Source organism: Xiphophorus hellerii, chromosome 16, assembly GCF_003331165.1.
Source record: "Xiphophorus hellerii strain 12219 chromosome 16, Xiphophorus_hellerii-4.1, whole genome shotgun sequence".
Lineage (NCBI taxonomy): Eukaryota > Metazoa > Chordata > Actinopteri > Cyprinodontiformes > Poeciliidae > Xiphophorus > Xiphophorus hellerii.
Genome location: NC_045687.1, coordinates 10,466,006 through 10,488,189, shown reverse-complemented (window position 1 = coordinate 10,488,189; position 22,184 = coordinate 10,466,006). Strand labels below are relative to the sequence as shown.

Genomic DNA, 22,184 nt, shown 5'->3' with positions numbered 1-22,184 from the left:
TTACATTATTCAGACCCGGGTTAGCATAGGATTCCTTTTTGATTTTGAGTAAAATAGTTAATTTGCTGTATAGAAATTATCCAGTACTCTGCACACATACCTGCATGCAGTGATACGAGTTCTGCCAGTCAACTAATCGCATGCAAGTATTTTTATACACAACTTTACTTTTAATCTGAGAAAAGCTTGGTTATCTGACTTCCGATCCATGAATTTAGCCAGAGCCATGTCAGTCACTCTGCCTTAGTGCTTCCGCTATAAAACACCGCATGTCTGAGAGATTGAATTTGTTCAGCCTATTCTATGTTTTACTGCTACAATCTGATCCCACATTATGTTGATTTAATTTGTCACGCTTGTGATCAGACAGCACCGGGGGTGTTGATAGACTATTAGGCCCTGGCGAGGGGCATCTTTCAGTTGTGTGTGAGTTCACTGAGTCTTCTTCGTATTACACGGGGATGTTGTGGCTTTGGTAAATTGGCTTTGACCCAGACTGTGTGTACTCAGGGGACTCTGCGTTGCTTTAGGGACACGATAAGAGGACTTCTCAAATACAGCAAATGAGTTCTTGCAACCGATGCCTGCGCCGATGACGTGAAGGCACTAACCAAACAAATGATGGTGATCATACTTTACTCCTCTGCCTTGTGAGGATGAGGGCAATTGATGCTAATTTAGCAGAGCAGAATGCAAGCCTTGAAACCTGAGGAATATGGAATAAATAAACATAAACTGTCCAAAAAAAAAAAAGTCATGTGCATGCATTTACAGTTCTTCAGTTACACTGCTATTGCACAGAAAATACTTTTTGTGTGTGATGTGTGAATGCCTAGAAACTCATTTTGCCAAAAAAACAAATATCTCAAAAAAAATGTCTGCCTAATCAAATCTTCAGCTTAACTAAGAGTTTTATAGAGCATTTTCACAAACAACACAAGTTTATCTAAGCTTTGACTAAGTTTATTAAAGTGTAAGGGGTTATGTATTATCAGGATTTCTGATTCGAGGATTTCTCAAAGATGCATGAATGAATCAAAGCAGAACTCTATGCATGTGTTTGAGAGAATGACATTATAACATAATGGAGAGCTGAGAAAGGCTGATTTTACATAAACAAAATGTCTGAAGGTGATCAAATTATGATGCAAATCTTCAAGCATTTACTTTAACTCCAAAAGCCAAATGACAATTTGCAAATGCACTCTGGAAAAAAAAACAACTGAATTTTTGAAGAACAGGCCTGTGGTCTGATGAGTTTGGCCACAATCGCCACGGTTACATTAGGAGAAGAAAAGAGGGAAACTTATTACTGTTGTTGGATTCACTCCTCCCATTCCGCTAGGGGGCTCTGTAGTTGTTTTGCATTGGTAGTGGAGGGGAGGTGAAAGAAGAGAAGAAACTTACGGCAGGCCAGTAATACACCGAGACTGCCGTTAGCTGAAGCTAACAAGCTGAAGCTACAATAAAATCATATTCTACTGGCGTTCATGAGTGTTGCCCAACGTGGTGAGTTATTAATGCTTTAAGCTGTGGGGAGATGAGTTTTTTGTTATCTGTTCTAAGCGTGAGCTTGCTGAGTTTGCTAGTGCTAATTAGCCCAATGCTAGCTGTGTTTGCTGCGCTGTGATAGTTGAATGCCGATGTTTATTATATGACGGAAGTGTTCTAAGAATAAACTGCCTTATAACTAGTTAGTCAAGCCTAGCTAATAAATCTATGTTTAAGTTTGTGTTGATTGAATTCTGCAATACTAAGTATTGATGTTTTGTTTTTTCTTACTTTATTTACAGTTTAACCGAACGGCACGTCCGTGTAAAAGCACTCGGCAATAAAAATAAACAACAACGACTATCTTATGTTCTTTGTAACAACTGTGAAGAACAGAGGGGGTAGCATTGTGTTATGTTGTTTTGAGGAAGGTGGTAACTGGTGCACCTCCAAATTAAATAAATTCACGATAAAAAGAAATTAAAGGAAAATACTGAAACAGCAGATCAACACATGAACCGGGAAAAAAACAAAACAATGGTTGGACACAAATAGGCTTTTCTACTGACAATATCCAGAGATATTCCTCCAAATTACAAAGAGGCTTAAGGACAACAAAGTTAAGGTTTTGTTGTGACCATCACAAAGCCCTGATTTCAATCCAAGAAAAAAAAATTGTATGCAGAGCTGGAAAGATTAGTTTGAGCATGGAAACTTACAAATCTGACTTAGATGACCCAGTTCTGAGGAATGGGCTTGAATTCAAGCAAACTATTGTGAGAAGCAGAAAAGACAGGGGAAAAGATTTTGTCTTTTATACGATATATGTAGTTTCAAAATGCATCTTTTAAATTAACCATCAATAAAACAAGCACTTGGCTTTAAAAATATCACACCAACACTGTGTGAGGGAGGAGCAGTCAGGAGCTGGGACGCAGTAAAGTCCGTGCACAGCTGACACACGCACACAAACACGCACAGCCGACACAACTTACTTGTTGGTTTCAGCACAAACTGGCGCGGTTCATCGTGGATACACACGCGGTGTTCCTGCTTCAGTTGTCATATCCATCCTAGCTTGTAATTTTCACGACAGCTTAGATTTTCAAACAAAGCTATTTCCGGATTAAACGCGCTGGGACGGAGTCACGTGATGAAGTATAGAAATTGAGTATTGTATTTCTGGTCACAGGTTTGTTATTTTTCAGTATTATGATTATTTTATTTTGTATACTTTGATAAGAGTTTGCTTGAGTTGGAAGTGATTTTTTATTTTTTTGTGTTTGTTTTTCTTGTTGTGGGCGGAGCCTGTGACTATAAAGAGGGCTCTGCACAGCAGGGAGCCAGTCTGAGTGTAGATTCCCAACATGTGTCACTGAACATGAGGACTTTTGAGCTGCTATGACGGTACTGCTGTTTTTTTAATTTTTTTGTCTGATTTTGAACCTGCCTGGACATCCATTGTAAATATGCTGTACAGCTTCTCCAACTTTTTCTTTTTTTTTTTAACTTAAAGATGAACACAATAAACACCATTTGAAGTGAACTACGGCACTGGCCTATCATTTTTTGTCCAAGTCAAAATACTTTTTGTCTTGGTCAAAAAATCCAAGTCAAAAAGATTTGTTGGGAACCCCGCCACACAGTGTTTTCCAACACTTTTTTTTTTTTCCACCAAGCTCCTTCTTGTACAAAAAATGTTGCATCATCAGGTTCACAAATGCCTGGTCACAATGAAGGAACAATTATTTGTTTCATTATTGAATTTTTCACTTCGGTCTTGCATAATTCAGTCTATGGTTGAGATGGCAAGACTCTGGTACCACAAAGGAGCAACTTATTCATTTTATTTTTCATAAAAGCTTTTAAGAGAATTCAGAGAAATAACGATGATCGCGTGCTTGAAGCAGAGTTCGTTCAGTGCGACAGGCTCACCTACAGTCAGTTTAAATCTCACACAGCTGTCTGTGTTCTTTAGCAATATTTATTTGACACTATAAGTATGAAACTCTTCCTCATAGCACATTTATACTAGAAATGTAAACATTTATCCACTCATGATTTCTTTTTACAACAGTGTTTCGGTGTAAGTGAGATTGACAATACTGAAAGTAATTTCTTCAGGAAGCATGTTGCAAATCTACAAAAACACACAATTTTGCTGGGTGAGGTCTTACAGGGTGTGATAAGTTTTGAATATTAACCTTGAACTGTGAAAATGTATTTATTTTTAGACATTTACGAAGCTAAAATTTGAGACAGAAAGAATGAGAAGGAAAGACCGGAACAGATAAAACTCTAACTCTGACAGAGAAGTCTCTGTGTTTATGTTAATAATGTGATATCTGACAGTTTCTTATATTTCAGCTCTGAGTTTTGTAGTCACTGGACTGTAAAATGAAAGCCTGTTTTGAAAGGATTTTGTACTACAGCTCTCTGTCTTCGTTCATTTTGCTGATGGGAAACAAACTCAAACCAATGACACAATCCCTTCCTCAGATATGAAACATGATCGCTGTTTTCACACTGAGCAGAATGAAAAGCTCATGCCACTCTTACACACTCACACTTTATTTCAGTGCCCTTTGTCCTTGTGGATGTTTAATATTCATTCAGTATATGCTGTGTCTCTGCAGCTGTGCCACGATGAAGATCCTGGGAGGCGATGACAGCTTGAGAGACACAAAGGCCTGTCGGAGACATGAAGGTGGAAAATAACTCACTGGCTTTATGGCTCAATCACACATAACCAGTTCGTCCACATCAGGTCACTGCAGGCTCAGTTCCCATGACAGAGGGAGAAAATATTGACCTTTCTCCCTAATACATACATTTACCTTTTGAGCATGTTGTATACAGATAAAGGGAGTTTGAGCCACATTTTCTTCTCATTATTCGTCTATTATTAAATAATGTAAACAATTCACCTTTAATGAAAAAAAGTATTACTGTCAGTTCATATAATGCCCTTGCCAGGGTGGTTTTTTTTGTCAGAAATTTGGCAGGTTATCATTGGATATGCTTCTTCTGTGTGCTCTTCATATTTTGAAACCATTATGCAGACCAATGGTAAACCGCATTTCGTCAGAGTTTGTAATCTTCCTCTCTTGCATTCATCACAAACAACCAGGCAGGAAGCCGCTAAAGTAGAGGGAACTGGGAAGAAAGTCAGAAAAAACACCACAACAGTTTGGTTCAGTTGTACAAAACTGACAGAGACAAATTAGAGCTTAAAAATAAACTGTTGGTAATATTTTTACTGTTTAGGTTAACTTCGAGTAAAACGCTTAAAGGACAAATATCCCACATGAACAGTCATTACACCCAAAGATGTTCCTGCTGATATCCATAGATTGATTCATTAAATATAAAATTTCCTCCAAATGTTCCTTCTGCAGGATTTTTATCCATGAAAATTAGCTGCAGCGGTGAGTCATTTTTTTCTCAGTGCCTGAGCCAAATCAATATCAGATTGTGTGTCAGAAATTTACATTCCCTTTCTGCCAAAAAATGTGTAACATTAGTTTGAGGCAACATATGGGGCAACTTGAAATATTGTGAAAAAAACTAAACAGAAAACCAAAAAAAAAGAGTTGATCACAAAATTATTCATTAGTGTGGCTTTTAAACCGGGAGCTGGACCAGACGACGAATCAATACTTAATTTTTTAGCAAGGTCTACTTCTTCATCAGTCAGAACACTGTCACCAAAGAACATATCAGTTTAATCAGCATATGCTTTCTCTTTTCTTTAATGTCTTAAGCATCTAATGATACAAAATACTTAGTGAGGTAAATTCATATTTCACATACATAAAATTTTATTCTTTGACCACTTGCACAGATATAATACAATATATGACAGACTGTTTACACCTGAATGTGGTCAGCTTCCACTAACCTGTTCATACTTTATGTAACGACCGTGACTAGAAGAGTAAAGAAACATATTGATTTGAGCCTTTCCAACAATACATTCAGACGAAGAGGAGTCAGTCCGACAAGTCAGAGTTTGTTAAAATACAGATTTTACTTTGAAATGAAAATAGCAATATACATCTGTTTTGCCGAAACCAGTCATCACTCATTTGTTTTGAGTGTGCAAGCATTTCCTTCCACTTCTGCAGCACCTGTGTGAGCACCGTGCTCCCAGCTCAATTATTGGATGTCTACTTGCTCTGTGACAACCCTCGGCTGATGGAAAATAGCTTCTGCCTGCATTTTTTTCCTACCCACTCAACGGTAGAAACTGGCTGGGAGCAGAACAATTATCTGACACAACAAAAATGTTGCTGTAGTGCTCAAATTTGCTCTGAGGTCCATCAGGACTTTGAAATAAAGGCCAGAGCTCTTTCTTCTTTACAAACTATATTGGCATGAATTCTGGGAAGGTCCTGTGGTCCTGTTCTGCGCAATGCCAGAGTTTGACTGATTTGTAACGGCCTTTAACCTCTGTGCTCCTCTGTTTTTCTTCAGCAGCCTTTTGGCTGCGGATGTATTTCCTCTTAGTGTAATACATCCACATATCTGGAATAATAACGTCAAAAGTACTCATACCCTGTATAAACACACATTCACAAGAAGGCTAAATTATGCATATAAACTCTCACATATGTGCATATAACATTTAGCTGTTATAAATTAACACCATGCAAATAGTCATTCACACAAAAATCATGTTACATAGCTCACGCAGATCAGCTAGGAACTCAAAGCTTGATTAATGCTCTGTAGGTGGTCATCGCTTTTTATCTACAAGCAACTGTACCGCTAACATTAGCATCTAAAAGCTAACTGGAGAAGCTTTGTTCTACTTTCAGGATGTGGTTGCATGGTAAACACTGTCCATGGAGAAATATGGCGCCTGTAACCACTAGCACCTTCTGACTCACATTTGTACGGTATTTGATGTCACTTTATGGCATACGTTAATACTTTGTGAATGATTCTCATACGTTGGTAGTTATAGCTCTACATATCTGCTAAACTGGCAAGGTAATACTGCAAACATACACTGTTTTGGAGGTGCTGGGTCACACTGAGTAACACTGATCCATTATGAAGTGATGGAAATGTGGCTTCACTTGGTTGTTTGTTGGCTTGTTTTTGCATTGATTGTAGCGGCACATGGTTGGCACTTTTTCTACATACAGTTTAAGGTGCCTTGCAAAACGTCTTACCCCTTTGACTATTTTTTAAAATTTTTTACATTTTGTCGTATTAAAAGCACAAACTTCAATCTGTTTATTGATATTTTATGTGGCAAATCAACCAAAATTGTTGATGAGACATGTTGTCTTTTAATTTTGCGAATTAAAAAAAATCTGAAGTTTGTGTTATGCGTTTTCATTCTCCTTAGTTTCTGATACCCATAAATAAAATCCAGTGCAAAGTCGCCTTTAGAAACATCCATCCATTGAATTTTTCTGCCAAATGTTAATAACAATCATCAATGTATTGAGAAATAAATTAGGACGTCCCACATAAATTCCAGTTTTAAAAGACTAAATGTACACATAAGCTTATCGCACTTAGCCAGAGTTTTGAAGGCAGCTTGTATTTTTTAAATCTCAGACATTTAACTAGGTGTGCTTTCGATCGCTGAACTGAGAGTTGAACACCATGGTTGGATCTAAAGAGCCATCTGCAACCTTTAAAATTAATATTGTAGGCTCTTATGAATCTTATACTGAATTTAAAGAAGTCTCAAAAGAACAAAATAAGTCATTCCACTTTCCAGAAAACAGTCTATACATGGAGGATATTTAAAACAACTGCCAGAACACATAACTCTACTTATCACAGTCCACCTTGAAAGCAGAAAACAGGATGCTAAAAAAAGTATCAAAAATAAACTAAACAATCAGAGTTAACTTCAATGATAAGTGTACAAGAAGGAAAGACTTGCTCTCTAAGCAACAGACAAAGACTAGGACTTATATAGGAATTATATTCTTTAAACAGATTCATCTAAATCTGAGGTATTTTGACAACATTTTAAGAAAAGAACCAACTCGTCCCAACTGTGAAGCACAGAGGTGGAGGTGTCATGTTTTGGGGATATGAAACTTGACCTGACCACTGCTCACCTATCATGAATTGAACCATGTGTCAAATAGTTCTTGAACAAATTATAGCTCAACAAGAACTGGACCCGGCAACATGACGATGACTTCAATTCTGAGGTGAATCAAAGCTCTTGATGTCACTATGTACCTGAAAAATAACACTTAATATCCTGAACAGACCTTCCAAATGGTGGGAGTAGCTTAATGCGGTGGGGATGCTTTTCTTTCAGAGAAACACTGAAGCAAGTCAGATTTGATTGTTACAGCAAAGCGAAGCATCTAAAGGAATATTTCTAAAGGGCAATGCTGGAAGAACATCTTAGAGTAGCTAAAATATTATGACAGTGGCATGGCTATAAATGCGTACCACTCTTCAGATTAATATTTTTAAAACAAAAATAAAAACCTTAAATATTCTGTCTTTAGTTTGCCAGTAATGTGCTTCTTTCTGATTGTCTTTTACATAAAATTACAACAAAATTCAATGAAATTTGTGTTTTTGTAACGCAACAAAATGTGAAAAAGGGGTATTAATACTTTCACAACTGTGACCAATATAAAACTGTAACACTCAGCAATACCAAAAGAAAAGCAATGTTATTCATTTAGTTCTTTACACCTCAATCTTATTTGTTTTTCTATGCCAGGTAGGACCTGGGGGGAGCAGCTGCCTTTTTCCCATCCACAATAACTATGGTTACTTCACTGTAAAGTCACCAGAATGTTTTTTTTTCTTCCTTTCTCTGTACAGTTTCGTTCAAATCAGTATGAACAAGATAGCAACATACATGCACCAGAGCAGAGCATATAGAGTACAAAAAGCAATCCCTTCTGTCCTTCTTGTTCCGTGTCATTTGGTCTTGTTTATTGTGTGCGCAGTCCAATATCCAGTTTGTTGTACCACAAAACACACATTTGTCAGATGCTAAACACTGAAGCAAAGACTCACGCCAGGACTTGGTGTGTTTTTGGGGGGGTTTTTTTGTATTTCTATTGTAGTTATTTGTGTTTTGTTGATATTGTTTGTAAAATTGTTCAACAGGCAGCAGCTTTATATAATTAAAATGACAAAACATCCATTCACAAGACTCACAGCACACTGAGCATCCTGGTCTGGATGTCTGCCATACTGCTGTCATATTACAGGGCTGAGAGCCGCTGCGTCTCCCGGTGACACTGATGACTGACGACTGCTCCCACAAGTGAATCAGTCGGCACACCGCTTCAAAACCCAAGTAGGGCTTTCAGTCAGAGCTCCATCAGAGCTCAAAGCCGTCTAACTTCCTTCCGAAAGTCCTTTCTCCTTCTTTCTTTTAAAGGTGGCTCTCAACATTCTCTCTCTGAACCTCATAACACTGCGTCTTCCCCGACTGGCTGATGTCCTCCACAAGGGTGCAGTTGCTGGTTCCTTCGTTCTGCTGCGAGCTGGAGTTTTCTGTCTCCTTGCCGTGGACCATCCCGTTGTGGCAGCAAGCCACGAGCCACGTTTGCTCTTCGGGACGGCAGACCGGGCCAGAAGATTTGGCGATGTCTGGGAGGTGGGGAAGCCGAGGGATGTGGTTCAGCAGGCTGGCAGTCTTAGTGTTGTTGGAGTTGCTGTAGGTGTGGCGATATTCCTCCTCGATGTTCCTCCCTAGCTTCCAGCGCTTCCACTTCTTCAGAATCTCAGATTGCACCTATGGAAATTACAAATGTTAAAGGAGAGGTTAAGAAATGTGACAACATAAAAAATCAGAGATTGGAAACATTTAATGTAGGTCAGGAAACTCACTTCTTTGTTGACAAAACAGTACAAGATCGCCACCAGGAGACCCTGAGAAGACAACGGATATTTATCCAAAACTTATCCAAATGTAACACTTTTTGAGACCAAAGGAATATCCTTTCACAGATTTTTCATCCACACAAATATGACCAGTGATGAGCCATATGGCTAGTTGCCCAAGGCAGCATTAGATAGAGGGGTATTAGTTACACCTCTTACCGTGCCATGAAATCTTTATTTATTAGGCACTTTAAAATAACCAAAGGCAAACAGAGTACTGCATAATATACAAATGACAAGCAATAATAATAAAAGAATGGACAAGTTAAACACAAGTTAAAATAGACAAATTAAGATTGTTAAATACATGTTATCTATTGGTTCTATGCACGTGCAATACAGCATTTTATTTTTCCCTGCAGCAGCACAAAGAAAATTCCGTGCATTTTGTTTTTTTGGGGGGGGCAGAAAGTACCATAACCAAGACCTACAGTTAAGCCCTAAAACTATTCACACCTTTGACTGATTAATATTAAAGTTTCTCTCATTTAACCAAGAAGTTTCTGACAGAAAATGCGAGGCTTCTCTCAAAAGATATTAAAAGCAAAAATGTGAGAGGGGTAAAAGTGTTTCTTAAATCTGATTTTATTCCCATTTTACATTAGTTTTGTCAAAAATTGCTCTATAATCAACAGAAACATCTGCAAATTCATGTTTTGCATGTTTCCACTGGCGTTTTTGCTTTTTGAGCTCCAACTCTTTGAGGCTGGAGGGCCTCCTCGCCATCGCACTAATCTTTAGCTCCCACCAAAGTTTCTCCATGAGTTTCAAGTCGAGGCTCAGGCCGTGCCAACCCAAAACATTCGTATTGCTTCCAGTCAGAGGGAGCATGTTGTCAAAATTAAAACATATTTCAAACCTAAATATGCCCGAGGTATGAATAATATTTGGGCTCAACTGTAATCTTCCACATCTTGTTCATCATCTCTCTTTACTTCGTTCTTTCGTTATTTTCCCTACAGCACACACACGCTGATCCGGAATATCTGTGACAAATTTTCTCCGAGTATTTTACGGGGGAAGCAACACAGCTGTTGTGTCACAACGAGGACGGACACAGCTGGGAAGGGTTGATCAGACGAGGCACATTGTGAGGTGAGATTATTATTTATGAACACGGAGAGAAACAAATGCATAAGAAATAAAAAAAAAATAACGACAAAATGGATAGTAAGTTTTTTATCAGGTTGGTAATAATCGGTGAGCTACAATGAGTGCATGTATTTGAGGGTCATCTGTAGTTTGAGGAAAGGTGCACCTATGTTTGTTTTTTTTTACTCAGAAGATTCTCTTTTACACAATCTTCCCTCCTATGTGGTTTATTTGGCTCATCAATTGGCAGATTAGATTATTTTTAACGCATTGCCTTCTGACACTGACTTTTTACAGGACTTCTTCCCCACCACTACAGCAGTTTAAACTCTTAAAAACTCTTTATTCTTTCTGCTATCGCTTCATAAATGACTTGACTAAGGCGTGTAAATAAATGTGTTTGTTCTTAAAATCATGCTCCAACCTGGAAGGAGGAGAAAAAGAGGTCAATAAAGAGCTTAGTGAGACGTAAATGCAAGCTCTTGTTGGTGGTCTCCTCAGGCAGGAAGATGAAGACAATCTGATGGATACCCAGAAGAGGAATCAGTGTTAAAGTTGATTTCGCCAACCTGAGATGTAGAAAAAGAACATAAACTAAGTTCCAAATAAGAAACTATAATTAAAAGGATCGATTTAATTATCTAAACTTACCTGACTTTATAATCTGTGTATCTCATCTGGTGTGCTCGAAGTTTTGAGACAAGAATTTTGATGATATGTATAAAGATAATAAAGTTGATCTGTGAAAGACAAGAGATACTGTCAAAAACGGCAAAAATGGGTTATAAACATAATGAAACGTGTAAAAAGAAAGTTGCAAAATATTAGTTGCTTCCTGAAGTTGTTTTTGGAAATATTGTAAAATTATAGGACCTTTTCTTCTTTACAGGCTATTCTTTTTCGGGGACTCAGCCATTTCTTTTGTTGTTTTTCAAATAATAACTTAACCCTGCATTATTTTTCATAGCTTACACGTTTCTATGAGCTCAACGAATCTTGCAAACTTTAGAAGTGTTTTACTAAAATCGTCTTGCCACCGACCCCAGCAGAGAAAGACCCTGCTTGGTGGTAAAAGTCAAGTCTCTTAGTCTTTCTGATTCAAGAGGCCCCTAATGTTGTTATCCAATTTTCTGTTGTGCAATGACAAATAAATATAAACATTGTAGTTAGCAAAATGAGACGACTTGGGCTTCCACTGAAGGTAACGTTTGTGGATGATCCAAAGATGCCTGTTGTAAGCTAGGAAAGTCTTTATGCAACATCCAACCAAGTGAAAAGCTCTGCTGAAGGAATATTGCTAAATTTGATGATAAATACAGATAGAAGATTTCTCAAGAGCAAATGCTTAAGTTTCCCCTGAAAAGTCAAAACATAAATAAGCATCAGGAATAAATCCTCCAGATTAAAACAATATATTACACAACTTTATTGGAACTCTACCGCCTGTAAGACAATGTGAAGGGAAGAAAAACAAAAAACTTGATTCACTCAAATCTGAATGATGCATCATCATTGCATATATCTCTAGAGGCAGAGCGATGGCTTGGGCTTAAAGAGTGCTTTGCGAAACTCTTCACACACTTTAACTCTTTCCACATTTTTCATGTTACTATCACACACTTCAGTGTTTTTTTATTGATGTAATAAAAAACAGACAATCTGAAAAGTGTGCTGTGCTTTTATATTCATTTATATTTATATAAAGATTAGTGTGATTCCAGTCAGCAGATTCTCCTACCTGCACTGTGAATCTCTGGAGCTCCTCCAGAGACAACATTGTGCTTCTAGCCATCTCTCTGATTAATGCGTTCCTTGCCAGGCTATTTACGGTAGTTTAGATGAGCAACCATGTCGTGGCAGGTTTGTGGCCGTAGCATTCCTTTTTCATTTTCAGATGATGGATTGAACATTGCCCACAAAGATTTCTAAAGATTAAACTTCTCCACCACTTCATTCCCGACCTCTCTGCTGTGATCCCAGCTCTTTGTGATGCATTTTTGTTCCCTAATGTTCTTTAGAAAACCTCTGAGGCCTTGGGAGAACAGCTGGATTTATACTTAAATAACAACCTTGAAACAAAAAGCTGTGGTAAAGACTGCAAAGGTTTTCAAAAGAGAAAAGAACCACTCTGATGATTGATTGATTCCAGTCGCCTGGCGATTATTGCCAGTGAATCACTATCGCCAAAATACATTTTTTTACTGGTTATGTTAATGTTGTAAAGATTTGTTTAGTTGATTAAGCTTGAAAAGAAATCAACCAAGGGAAAAAGACTACAGATAGGCATTACATTTTCTGAAATTAGGCCGATTATCAAGGACAACCTATTCAAATCTTAAGGGTTATTTATCCACTGCAAATAAACAACAGCTTCTTATGTAACTTCTAACAATCTGGTCCAAATACTTTAAAGCTTCTGCCCTTTCTATGAAAACACAGTTCTTATTATTTTACCTAGCTTACTTTGTGCAGGGCAAATGGGAACATTAATTAAACAATCATGTTCAAAACAATTACAGATTCTTAGCTCCTAATAAATGCCTCTAAGAAAAAAGGATTTGGTTTCAAATACTCTGAAATTAAAGAAGAGAATATCTGGTTAGCACGCAAACAGCAACTGCAGCTCATTTTTATAACTAAATAAAAAAACTGAAGTTTCTTGTCAAACTGAATCTGTCTCTGACCAACACATACAGATTAGATGTAAAACAATTAATCACTGGAACATCTTCCATGTCAGCTGGAGTTTTTTAAGAAACAGTCGGCGCTTTTCTGATGAACATGCATTAGGATGTGACCTTTAACATGTTCATTCTGCGAGGATTAAATTAGGAAAGTATGCTGGACTTAATTTGGACGCATGACTCTAATCTCTATCTGTTCAGAGCAATATGAAAGCTAAAATGTTTATTTAAAAAAAAAAGTTTTTTTTTGAATATTTAAGATGTGACCTGAGTAATAGATAATGGGTTTTTAGGATACAGTTTTGGATAAGCAAGTGAGTTAAACATTTTTCGTTGGTAGTTTGCCAATTCTGGAAGTGTTTCGGCTTTTCCTGCTCTGATGCGGAGTTTGAAAAAACAAAACAAGAACAAAAAAAAACGGTGGGATCAGAATAACGAGGGAAACTCTGGAATGAGGACCAGCCCCGCCATTCCTACAAACAACTCTGACACAGGAATTCCTGCGGGATACAGGCCACTTAGCAGGACGATTAATGCATGGAAAATGCCAGGATGTCTGGCGGCATGACCGATTGGAGCAACATAAACGCTCTGAACTGATCCTCACAAAGCACACGATCTGAACAAAATGCATGATAATTGTATTTGTTTGACCCAGAACCCTGGGAGGCCTAACATGCGTCCCAGACGTTAGATCTGAAGCACAGCCAACCTTTCTCACTTCATAAATAAATGAGCTGGTTTTAATATTGCATGGGGTACCATTTGACAAAAACACTATGCAGTCAAGTGGAAAGGCAAGATGCCAGTCGTGCATTTGGAGTTTTCTTGGGATTACATTTGTGCTGAATTTGAACAAAAAAAGAATTAGAAATGAAAAATGGATGTTGCAGAAAATTACCACAACGCCAAGCAGTATCGGCGCTCGGATTATCCACCAGATATTCATGTCGGTGTTTTGCTCCCAGCACCTGAAAACAGAAACACATTGAAGGGAACTGAAGCAACTACAGGACATTTCTTACATGCTTCTTTGACATTTGCTCTGTAATTTATAGCTTCTTTGTTCTGAGATTTGCATCTGAGTCTCATGTTGGCGGACGAGACATTTTCTCAGCATTTAGAAAGTGTGGCTGTGAAATTCCTGTCCCTCTGTTTACCGCTAAGCAGCGCGCAAGAGGGGCTTGACAATGAAAGTAAAATATTTCTGACATTTTAATGTTTTAACTCCTGACCATGAGATAATTTAATTTCTCCTCAGAGCAACAACAAGCTGCTGTAAATTTTAATCCCACATTTAGAGTTCAACAAACCACCTTTTGAAAACATCTTAACACGGTCACATAAAAATATTGCTTTCAAAACTAAAAGTAAAAGAAGAAGAAATACTTACTCTTTATTTTCATATAAATATTTAGAGACTGCCCAAGGAACAAGGAATATTAATGGTGTTCCTGTAAAAAAACAAAAAAACAAAAACAACAGATTATATGCTGAACTTGCAGACACACATCCTCGTATCCAGAATAGGCCAGCTCACCCCAACCAATGCACAGGTAGATTTTGAAGTAGTTCCTCTCCGTGAACACGGTAATGACCAGCAGGTTGTGGAGGTAGATGCCTTCCACCAGCAGCCAGTAACTGTTGGCCATGATGCTGTACTGCATCATCACCACGGCAGTGCGACAGCTAACTGTGGTCTGCAAGAGAGCAGAGGGAAGTTTCACAAAACTACACATGCATCTTCAGCTGAACGTGGTCAGATCAGAGCCGCTGCAGATGGGATCTCCTTCTGGCAGCGGGATTCAGGCGTTGTGCCAAAGGCGATCGGGTTCCACAAAAGCAGCGGCTTTAACAGCCAGCTGTGTCACACAGCTCAGCACACAGTGGAAAGTATAGTCTTTCTTTTGTAAATAATGAGCTTGTATTACTATCTTAAAGCTATTGAGTTTTGACATGACCTGACAAGACATTTGTGACGAAGTTGCACATCTTCAGCAGAGGAACCGTGGCAACTGACTCACTTTTGGCTGAATGAGGTCAGGAATGTTTACGTTCCCCCTGCAGGTGTCCATTTCAAATGAGAACATTTGTTTTGATTGTCAGGCAGAATCTCAGATTAAAGCTTCCTCCAAGTGAGAACCACCAACCAAACCAATAGTACTTTAAGGCTGCCGCTGCAACAAAGGTTTGTTTTGCATCACCTAACATCATACATTCTTGTAATATCAGCAAAAAGTTTTATTTTGCTGCAATCTGACTTATTGACTACTTTCTTTGGACTCCTTTTACATATTTCTCTGTGGGTTTTTGATCCTGTATATATTGTTACGTATTTTACTGTATGTAATGTTTCTTTGTAGATCTCAGTTCATGTTTTAATTTGGCCTTCTGGTTCTTTTTTTGTGCACTGCGTCCCATTTCCTTTCTGTTTTTGCTACTTCACCTATTTCTCACTTTCCCACCTTTTATGTGATTTTTGTTTTCTGGGTTTCTGCTCCTTCTCAGCTGTTCTCCATCTAGTAATTAGCCCCACCTGTTTTTCATTTCAGTAAAAATCTTCATTGTCAGATGATTAAATATCTTACTAAGGTAGATAGAGAATAAGTTCATTGCACAGAATTGAAGTTATAAAGAGATACAAAAGCAAATGTGGGAGAAATAATTCAGAAAATCACATAATTAACCTCCTGAAAAGATTGTCTGTGTTTTTATGAATCCTGAACTTTGAACTATGGAACAGTTTTCTTCGTAGTACTCTTCCATCCTTACCAGCAGCTCCACTGGGGGTATTGATTCACTGGGGAACCCCTGGTCCCTGTCTCCGCTGATCTTTTGCGATGTGAAGTTGGCCTCCAGCAGAGCATCTTTGATTAGGACCGAAAGGGCTCGCAGGATGAAGGAAGCAAACAGGTTCATGTGGATATTGTTCCTCATGCAGTGAAGTTTTCTGACAAAAACAAAACAAACAAGACGGGCTTAAGGCTGACCTGCTTTGGATTTCTCAAAAATACTTGTTTCAACTTAAGAGAAATAGTTTGGTTTTTGTTAAACTGTGATTCTTTCCTGGAATTTGTGTCAGCAGTCAGTATCTTACCTGCAGGAGACTGCTATCAAACTATTTGTTGTTGTTTTTTTCCCAAAAATAAACAGTCATGTAATATTACTGTCCATGTCAGGTAAGATACTGATGACAATGTTGTGCTTCAAAAAATCAGTCAGCTGGTTTAAAGTTGACTGATTCTCTTTTTAGTGATTAATCTTCATTGTAAAGGAAAAATGACAATAAATTTCTTCTGATGATAAGTAGTACCTGAAAAATATAAGAATACCAAGAGCCAGTACTAGCGCCACCAAGGACAAGGAATAACCCACTGTGTACATGATCCAGATACATCTATAATAAATCTGCAAAACAATGAATAAAGAAACACGTCAAGAGTTTAGCACAGTGTTGCAATAACTTACTTTCTTATTTTGGGATTTTCTAAGTACTATTTTCAATATATTTTTTATTTAATCTTTTCAATCCCCTGATATTCAAAAGTTTTTAGTATTTAAGCCACCTTTCACTTAACAATTAACGCATTAAAAATAAATTTAATGTGTCAGTAAAATTGTCATTCTGCTTATATAATATTTGTGTTATCCTTGTACCTCTTAAAATAATTATATTTACATATTTTCCTCACCTGGTTTGTACTATGGATTTCACACTCAGTGGTATTGTACTTAGTCACCCACTGGCCGTTGGCATCACAGTCCTGATATACCATGCCGTGTTGAACTATGTGCAAAAACACACACACAAACACGGACTTTACACAAAAAATCTCATCATCACAGACAGCTGTCTGTTTCTAATAGATATTATCAGTTTCTTTCAGACAACATATTTAAAACTCTGACCTTTATGGTACCATGGCAAATACCACGGGCACTCCACACTGACGGTGGTGTTGGGGAATCCGTCAGGCCAGCAGGCATAGTCGTCAAACGTCCTGTTGCACACAAGACCTGAGGGTAAAAACAACATTAATACCGCCCTTAGACGCTCGTTTTTGACTCTTTTAAGTTTCAAAACGGTCTTTGAAGTGATGTCTGCTGGAAGTTATTATCTGGTACATTGTGGTCTTTCTTCTTAAAATCACCCTTTCCATGTGTCATTATGTCTCTCATCAGTGGACATCAGTCATGATTGTGAGACTATAGACCGCTGGAAGCTCTGGGGGACAAAGTAATGTATCCTATGTTCTCTATAGCTGCTTAGCTGCTCTCACACTAATGGAACAGCAGGGATGTTATGTGAGAGCTGCCGTGTTGGAGAGCTGAGAGGTACAATTTTGTATAAAGTGTGGGAAGCAGCTTGTTTTAAAAGATGAGGCAGAACTTTCTAATGGGGAGTAATGCACCTGAAGAGTTAAATTTACCTAATTGTTGAAGACTTTCTTACTTCTTCTTCTTCTTCTTACTTCTCATCCAGAGCTCACATGTACAGTAGTTTGACAGAAAATACACTGGCTGTTCTTAAATCCTACCATCTTTTTTTTTGCTCAGTTGCACAAAAGGTAAGTTTCAAGTCTTTTTGAATCTTAACTGAATCACTAGATCACACAACTTTGGTCAAACTGATAGTTTTTGACTCAAATGAAACAAAACACAAGTCAAAAATAACAAAATAAACATAATGGTGATTAAGTGGAGAGGTAAATGTTGTGTATGTTCTCTGTTTTCATGTGTTTAGAGATCATAACTCATCCACACCTGGTATTTCACAAATTTCTTGATTCGACATTATGTGATTCATGTCATCTTTAACTTCCAAAGGTGGAACTGGTGCAGACCTACTCTTAATTGTTTGTGACACAAGGCAAAAACTGACTTTACTACAATTTTTTTCTCTGAAAGTTTTGCAGTAACAACAAGCCAGGAATGAAAATTTAAAAAAAAAGAAAGAAAAATAGACCCATTATCTAAAGCTCACCACTGCTGGGCGGGTATTGACTGTTGTTGTATTCACATTCTGTCCTATACCGTTTCCAGTCGTCCTTCAGTTTATCCAGGGTAGCAGCAGGAGACATCTGATTAGACACACACAGGAGAAAATTCAATAAAAAGGTGCAGTGATGTCCTAAAGATCTGCTACCTGTGGATGCTGTGATCAGACCAAGTAAACAGTTCAATTAAACTGTTAAAAAACATAGTTCCAACAAAAACATGTTAGTAAATTATAATATATTAATTTGACTGTAGATAAAGTTTGTGTACAATATGTAAACAATTACTTTTTGTAATGTCATGTTCCTCCTAAAGTTTTTTTTTTTTTTTTTTTTTACAAATAATTCCATTTCTGCTGCTGCTAGAAAGGGAAAAAAAACATTTAGCTTTGATTCAGTCTTGTGTCATTTTTGGCAACATATGATTATAGATCCATGTGGCACAATGTCAAAAGTAAGAGCTTGAGTGTTCTGTTATTGTTTTTTACATGTTAGACTTGTGTAAAAGATTTGTTTAGTATGTGAAAAGGCATCTGGCGCAAAAAATACTTCATCAATCCCAAAGGGAAACTGAATGTTATTGTAACTTATCTAAATCTTCAAAGTTCTTGTAGATGCTGTGAGCAGGAAAGATCTCCTGTAGCAGTCTGTATTACAGTGATTCAAAAGAAGCCTCTGACTGAAGACACTGATTTTTGTTGTAGTTGTTTTGTAAATCTTATGAAGACGATTAAAGAATGGCCACAGTACAAAATCCTACTAAAAAAGCAAACAGTTTCACACTCTGGATTATCTCAGAGTCCAATAAAGAAAATATAGACGGAGCTAAAGATAAGGATGATGGCACAGAGGCTTTCCAACGTTAAAGATTTGAAGCTTGTTGCTAAAGCTGAAAGGTCATTGGAGAAGTGCTTAAAAACCTTATAGTGCTTTCAGAGAAAAGTAGGGAATCTATTTTTGTTTAAATGTAAATTACAATATTATTTGATCTCTATCCTCTTTATACATTGTCCTATAGAATAGAAATTGGTGGATAATTTTACAATTAATGGTGTAGAATAGTATTTTTGTTTTCTTAAATTGTGCTTTTAAATTACAAATAGACTGGGAAGTAAAGAACAACTTATTTTGTTTTATTTCCATGTGTTTGGCATCATTGGATTACATAATCTGTAATTCTGAAACAATTTGTGGCTTTGTCATAGCCCTTCACATTTACCAAATCCAGCATGTATGAGCAAAGAAAACGACAATAAGTACTTTAAGAGGCTAATATTTGCATGTATGGTTGTACATATTTAGATGTGTCATTGCGGGTAAATTTTAAGCTAGGTGGTCCGTGAGTGTTTGTTAAATGGGTTAAGTGGTCCTCAGCCTGAAAACGTTTGAGAAGCTCTGGTTTATGCCAAAGAGCTACTTCTGTGACCTACCTGGATGCTGCACGAGACAATGAGGACTGCCAAAAAGAGGAACAGCCGTGACATCCCTTATTCACTAGACAGCTGCTGGTGGTGCTGGGAGGGGATACTGCAGGATGGGGAGGGATTTTCACCTCATAAGGGGCTTATCTACACACGCCACACAGCCTGAGGGACACAGAGACACACAATCCATCAAAGCTCATTGAAAACACATTAACTTGACTCATATTAGCCCTACATAACAAGATGACCAAAACAGGAAAAGGTTGGGTCGTGTCTACACCAGTGCAATTTTCCCAGATTTAGAAGGCAGGCAAATAAAAAAAAAACAACATAACTGAAATCTATGTTTATCTAAACAGGCTAATTTGGAGAAGAAAGGGCATCCACTGAGAGCATGATAAGTCCTAATTCAGTCTTTGTTTAAAAAAGCAAAGCTTGGCAACTGAATAAAGCACCAAGTTGTTCAGGACATTAAGTACAAGGTCGAAAGCCTCCAGGAACTGCTGCTACTTCTATCAGAGAGAGACGGTCACAGCAGAGAGGAGCTGCACTCACTCAGTGACTCGCAGTTGGCTGCACTTTCTCGTTAAAACCGATCAGTGTTTGGTTGAGCGTTTCTCAGTGTGTGCCAGAGGTCACTCACCTGGCCATCGATCACCTCCAGCTCCCAACGGACTCGAGCGAAGCCGGAGAACGGAACGAAATCTGAAACGTTTCTGCAAAAAACACCTTGACCATAGAAACATTTTTGGCTAAAACGTTTCAAATTCCATTCTGTTCCAGTTCTGTGGCGCATTAGAGGACGGGATCATGCTGATGTGTTTAGCTTACTGGCAGGTATTTTTTCAACAGATAAGAGCAGTGTGTCATGACAGATGGACAAGTTGTGATGCATGGAGTCCAGAAAGCCCATATTCAACACTGTCACTCTGTGTTCTAAGCTGTCAACAATGCTCTGAAATATTGCCTCAAACTGCAGCTGGAATGTTCTAGCCACCTTTTGCTGCACTAGCTGGAAGTCAAATACAATTAAATCTAAACCAATGAAACCAACTTTCTAAATGGGCTGTGCAGTGTAATAACCACTGGATGCATTAGCAGCAGCACAGAAGGATTGTAGTATTTTCTTAAAGCTACTGTTGTCTGACTTGACATCAGGACAGGATTGGTACTGTAGATATAAGAACGTAAACTCTTGCACATTTTCACGCAATCAGATATAATGTGGTCAGCAACCTTTGTTTATAAAATGTTTCTGCAACAATTTGAGGTTAAGCAAAAGCCAATATTATGAAAACAACTTATTATGAGCCACACACTGTGGTCTGAGCGACTGCATCTGAAAGCTCTATACGTTGTGAAATATTACGTTTTACCAGAGATTAGCCAGATGTCATTTGGGTTTCATCCTGCAACCCATTGTATCCCATTGCATGGGCTGTCACAATTATTTTAAAAATCAGTTATTTATAAATTTTTCTGACAATTAATTGATCAATTGGATAAAAAAAAGTGGCACATTCTGCAGATTTTTCATTCTACCACTTAACTGTTTTTTATGTAATGTTACAAATACATTAAAAAGATGCAAATAAACAGATAATTAAATTCATTTTTGAAATAAGAAAATAAACATTTTATTGCACTTTATAATTTGAAGCAAAGGTTGCATCAGAAGGTAAAAATACTGTAAACACCAAAATGTGAAAAGCTTAACTCTTTCTCCTTGACTTAACATCAACACAGTGTAGTGATAATCTGTTCATTACTTATGTATTAACCAATTCAAAATTGGATAGCAAAAGGTGCTTACTAGGAGATTTAGCTTTAGCTACCAAATAAATAAATAAAATGTATTTATTTTTGTACAGTTTTGGCTTAATTACTGCATGTTGTTCTTTCATTAAATGTCCTTTCTTTTGAGTCCGTCTACTCTGATTAACGATCAGACTACTGAATTAGTCGATGATTATTTCAATAACAGATTCAACAATTATTCCGATTATCATTTCAGCCACAGAAGAATCAGAGATCATCCTGTTCCTCGTTGAATAACTACATAGAATGCTTTCTGACTTTCCATCTTCACACACATACGCACACACACACACACACACCAAAAGACACCCCCTCTCCCCCAGAAGGTAACAGATTCAGAGGCAAATTTTCCCCAGCTACCCGTCTTGCACCACGTTGTGCAACTTAGTACTAAAGACACACAATGATTAACGAAAGCGATCCCCACAGGAGAGATTACGGAAGGAAGGGAAACAGAGAGATCGGGTTTTGGCAAAGTGTGGGGGAGAGAAAAAAAAAGAAGCTGTTCCATCCTGGCCTCTGACCACATTACTATGTTCACAGGCAGCTTTTTAAAAAGTTGAGCAGGAGTAATGACCGTGATATAGAATATTATTTAAAATTTACGGTATCTCTCCTTGGAGAAAATCTCTACAGGGATTTTACTACAAATCTGATCATTTAAGGCTTTGATTTGCTTTATGTCTGCATTACTTCCACCACTGCTGATTATGCTTGGGCCTGCTTCATGATACACTGAGGTTTTAATAAGTTATGCTTCGAAAACCACGGAAATCTTCTGTCGG

The 22,184-nt window shown here is 37.7% G+C and overlaps 1 protein-coding gene and 1 long non-coding RNA gene across 2 annotated transcripts in view; one reads left to right on the top strand and one right to left on the bottom strand.

The window, feature by feature from the left end:
• Nucleotides 1–1,331: 1,331 nt before the first annotated feature.
• On the top strand, nt 1,332–2,753 carry LOC116734834 (uncharacterized). The gene is made up of 3 exons (XR_004342271.1): nt 1,332–1,513; nt 2,117–2,121; nt 2,737–2,753. It is a non-coding gene; the product is annotated as an uncharacterized LOC116734834 (long non-coding RNA).
• A 2,535-nt stretch (nt 2,754–5,288) lies between these two features.
• Nucleotides 5,289–22,184, bottom strand: part of gcgra (glucagon receptor a) — a 40,700-nt gene continuing 23,804 nt past the window's right edge. Inside the window, exons 2-14 of the mRNA XM_032588240.1 lie at nt 19,588–19,743; nt 18,145–18,241; nt 17,070–17,177; nt 16,853–16,947; nt 16,474–16,568; nt 15,933–16,110; nt 14,701–14,860; nt 14,554–14,614; nt 14,062–14,131; nt 11,128–11,216; nt 10,901–11,045; nt 9,331–9,372; nt 5,289–9,235 (exon numbers count right to left, since the gene is read on the bottom strand). Coding sequence (XP_032444131.1) covers nt 8,873–9,235; nt 9,331–9,372; nt 10,901–11,045; nt 11,128–11,216; nt 14,062–14,131; nt 14,554–14,614; nt 14,701–14,860; nt 15,933–16,110; nt 16,474–16,568; nt 16,853–16,947; nt 17,070–17,177; nt 18,145–18,241; nt 19,588–19,641 — 1,557 coding nt within the window. The 5' untranslated portion in view covers nt 19,642–19,743 and the 3' untranslated portion in view covers nt 5,289–8,872. The remainder of the gene's footprint in view (nt 9,236–9,330; nt 9,373–10,900; nt 11,046–11,127; nt 11,217–14,061; nt 14,132–14,553; nt 14,615–14,700; nt 14,861–15,932; nt 16,111–16,473; nt 16,569–16,852; nt 16,948–17,069; nt 17,178–18,144; nt 18,242–19,587; nt 19,744–22,184) is intronic.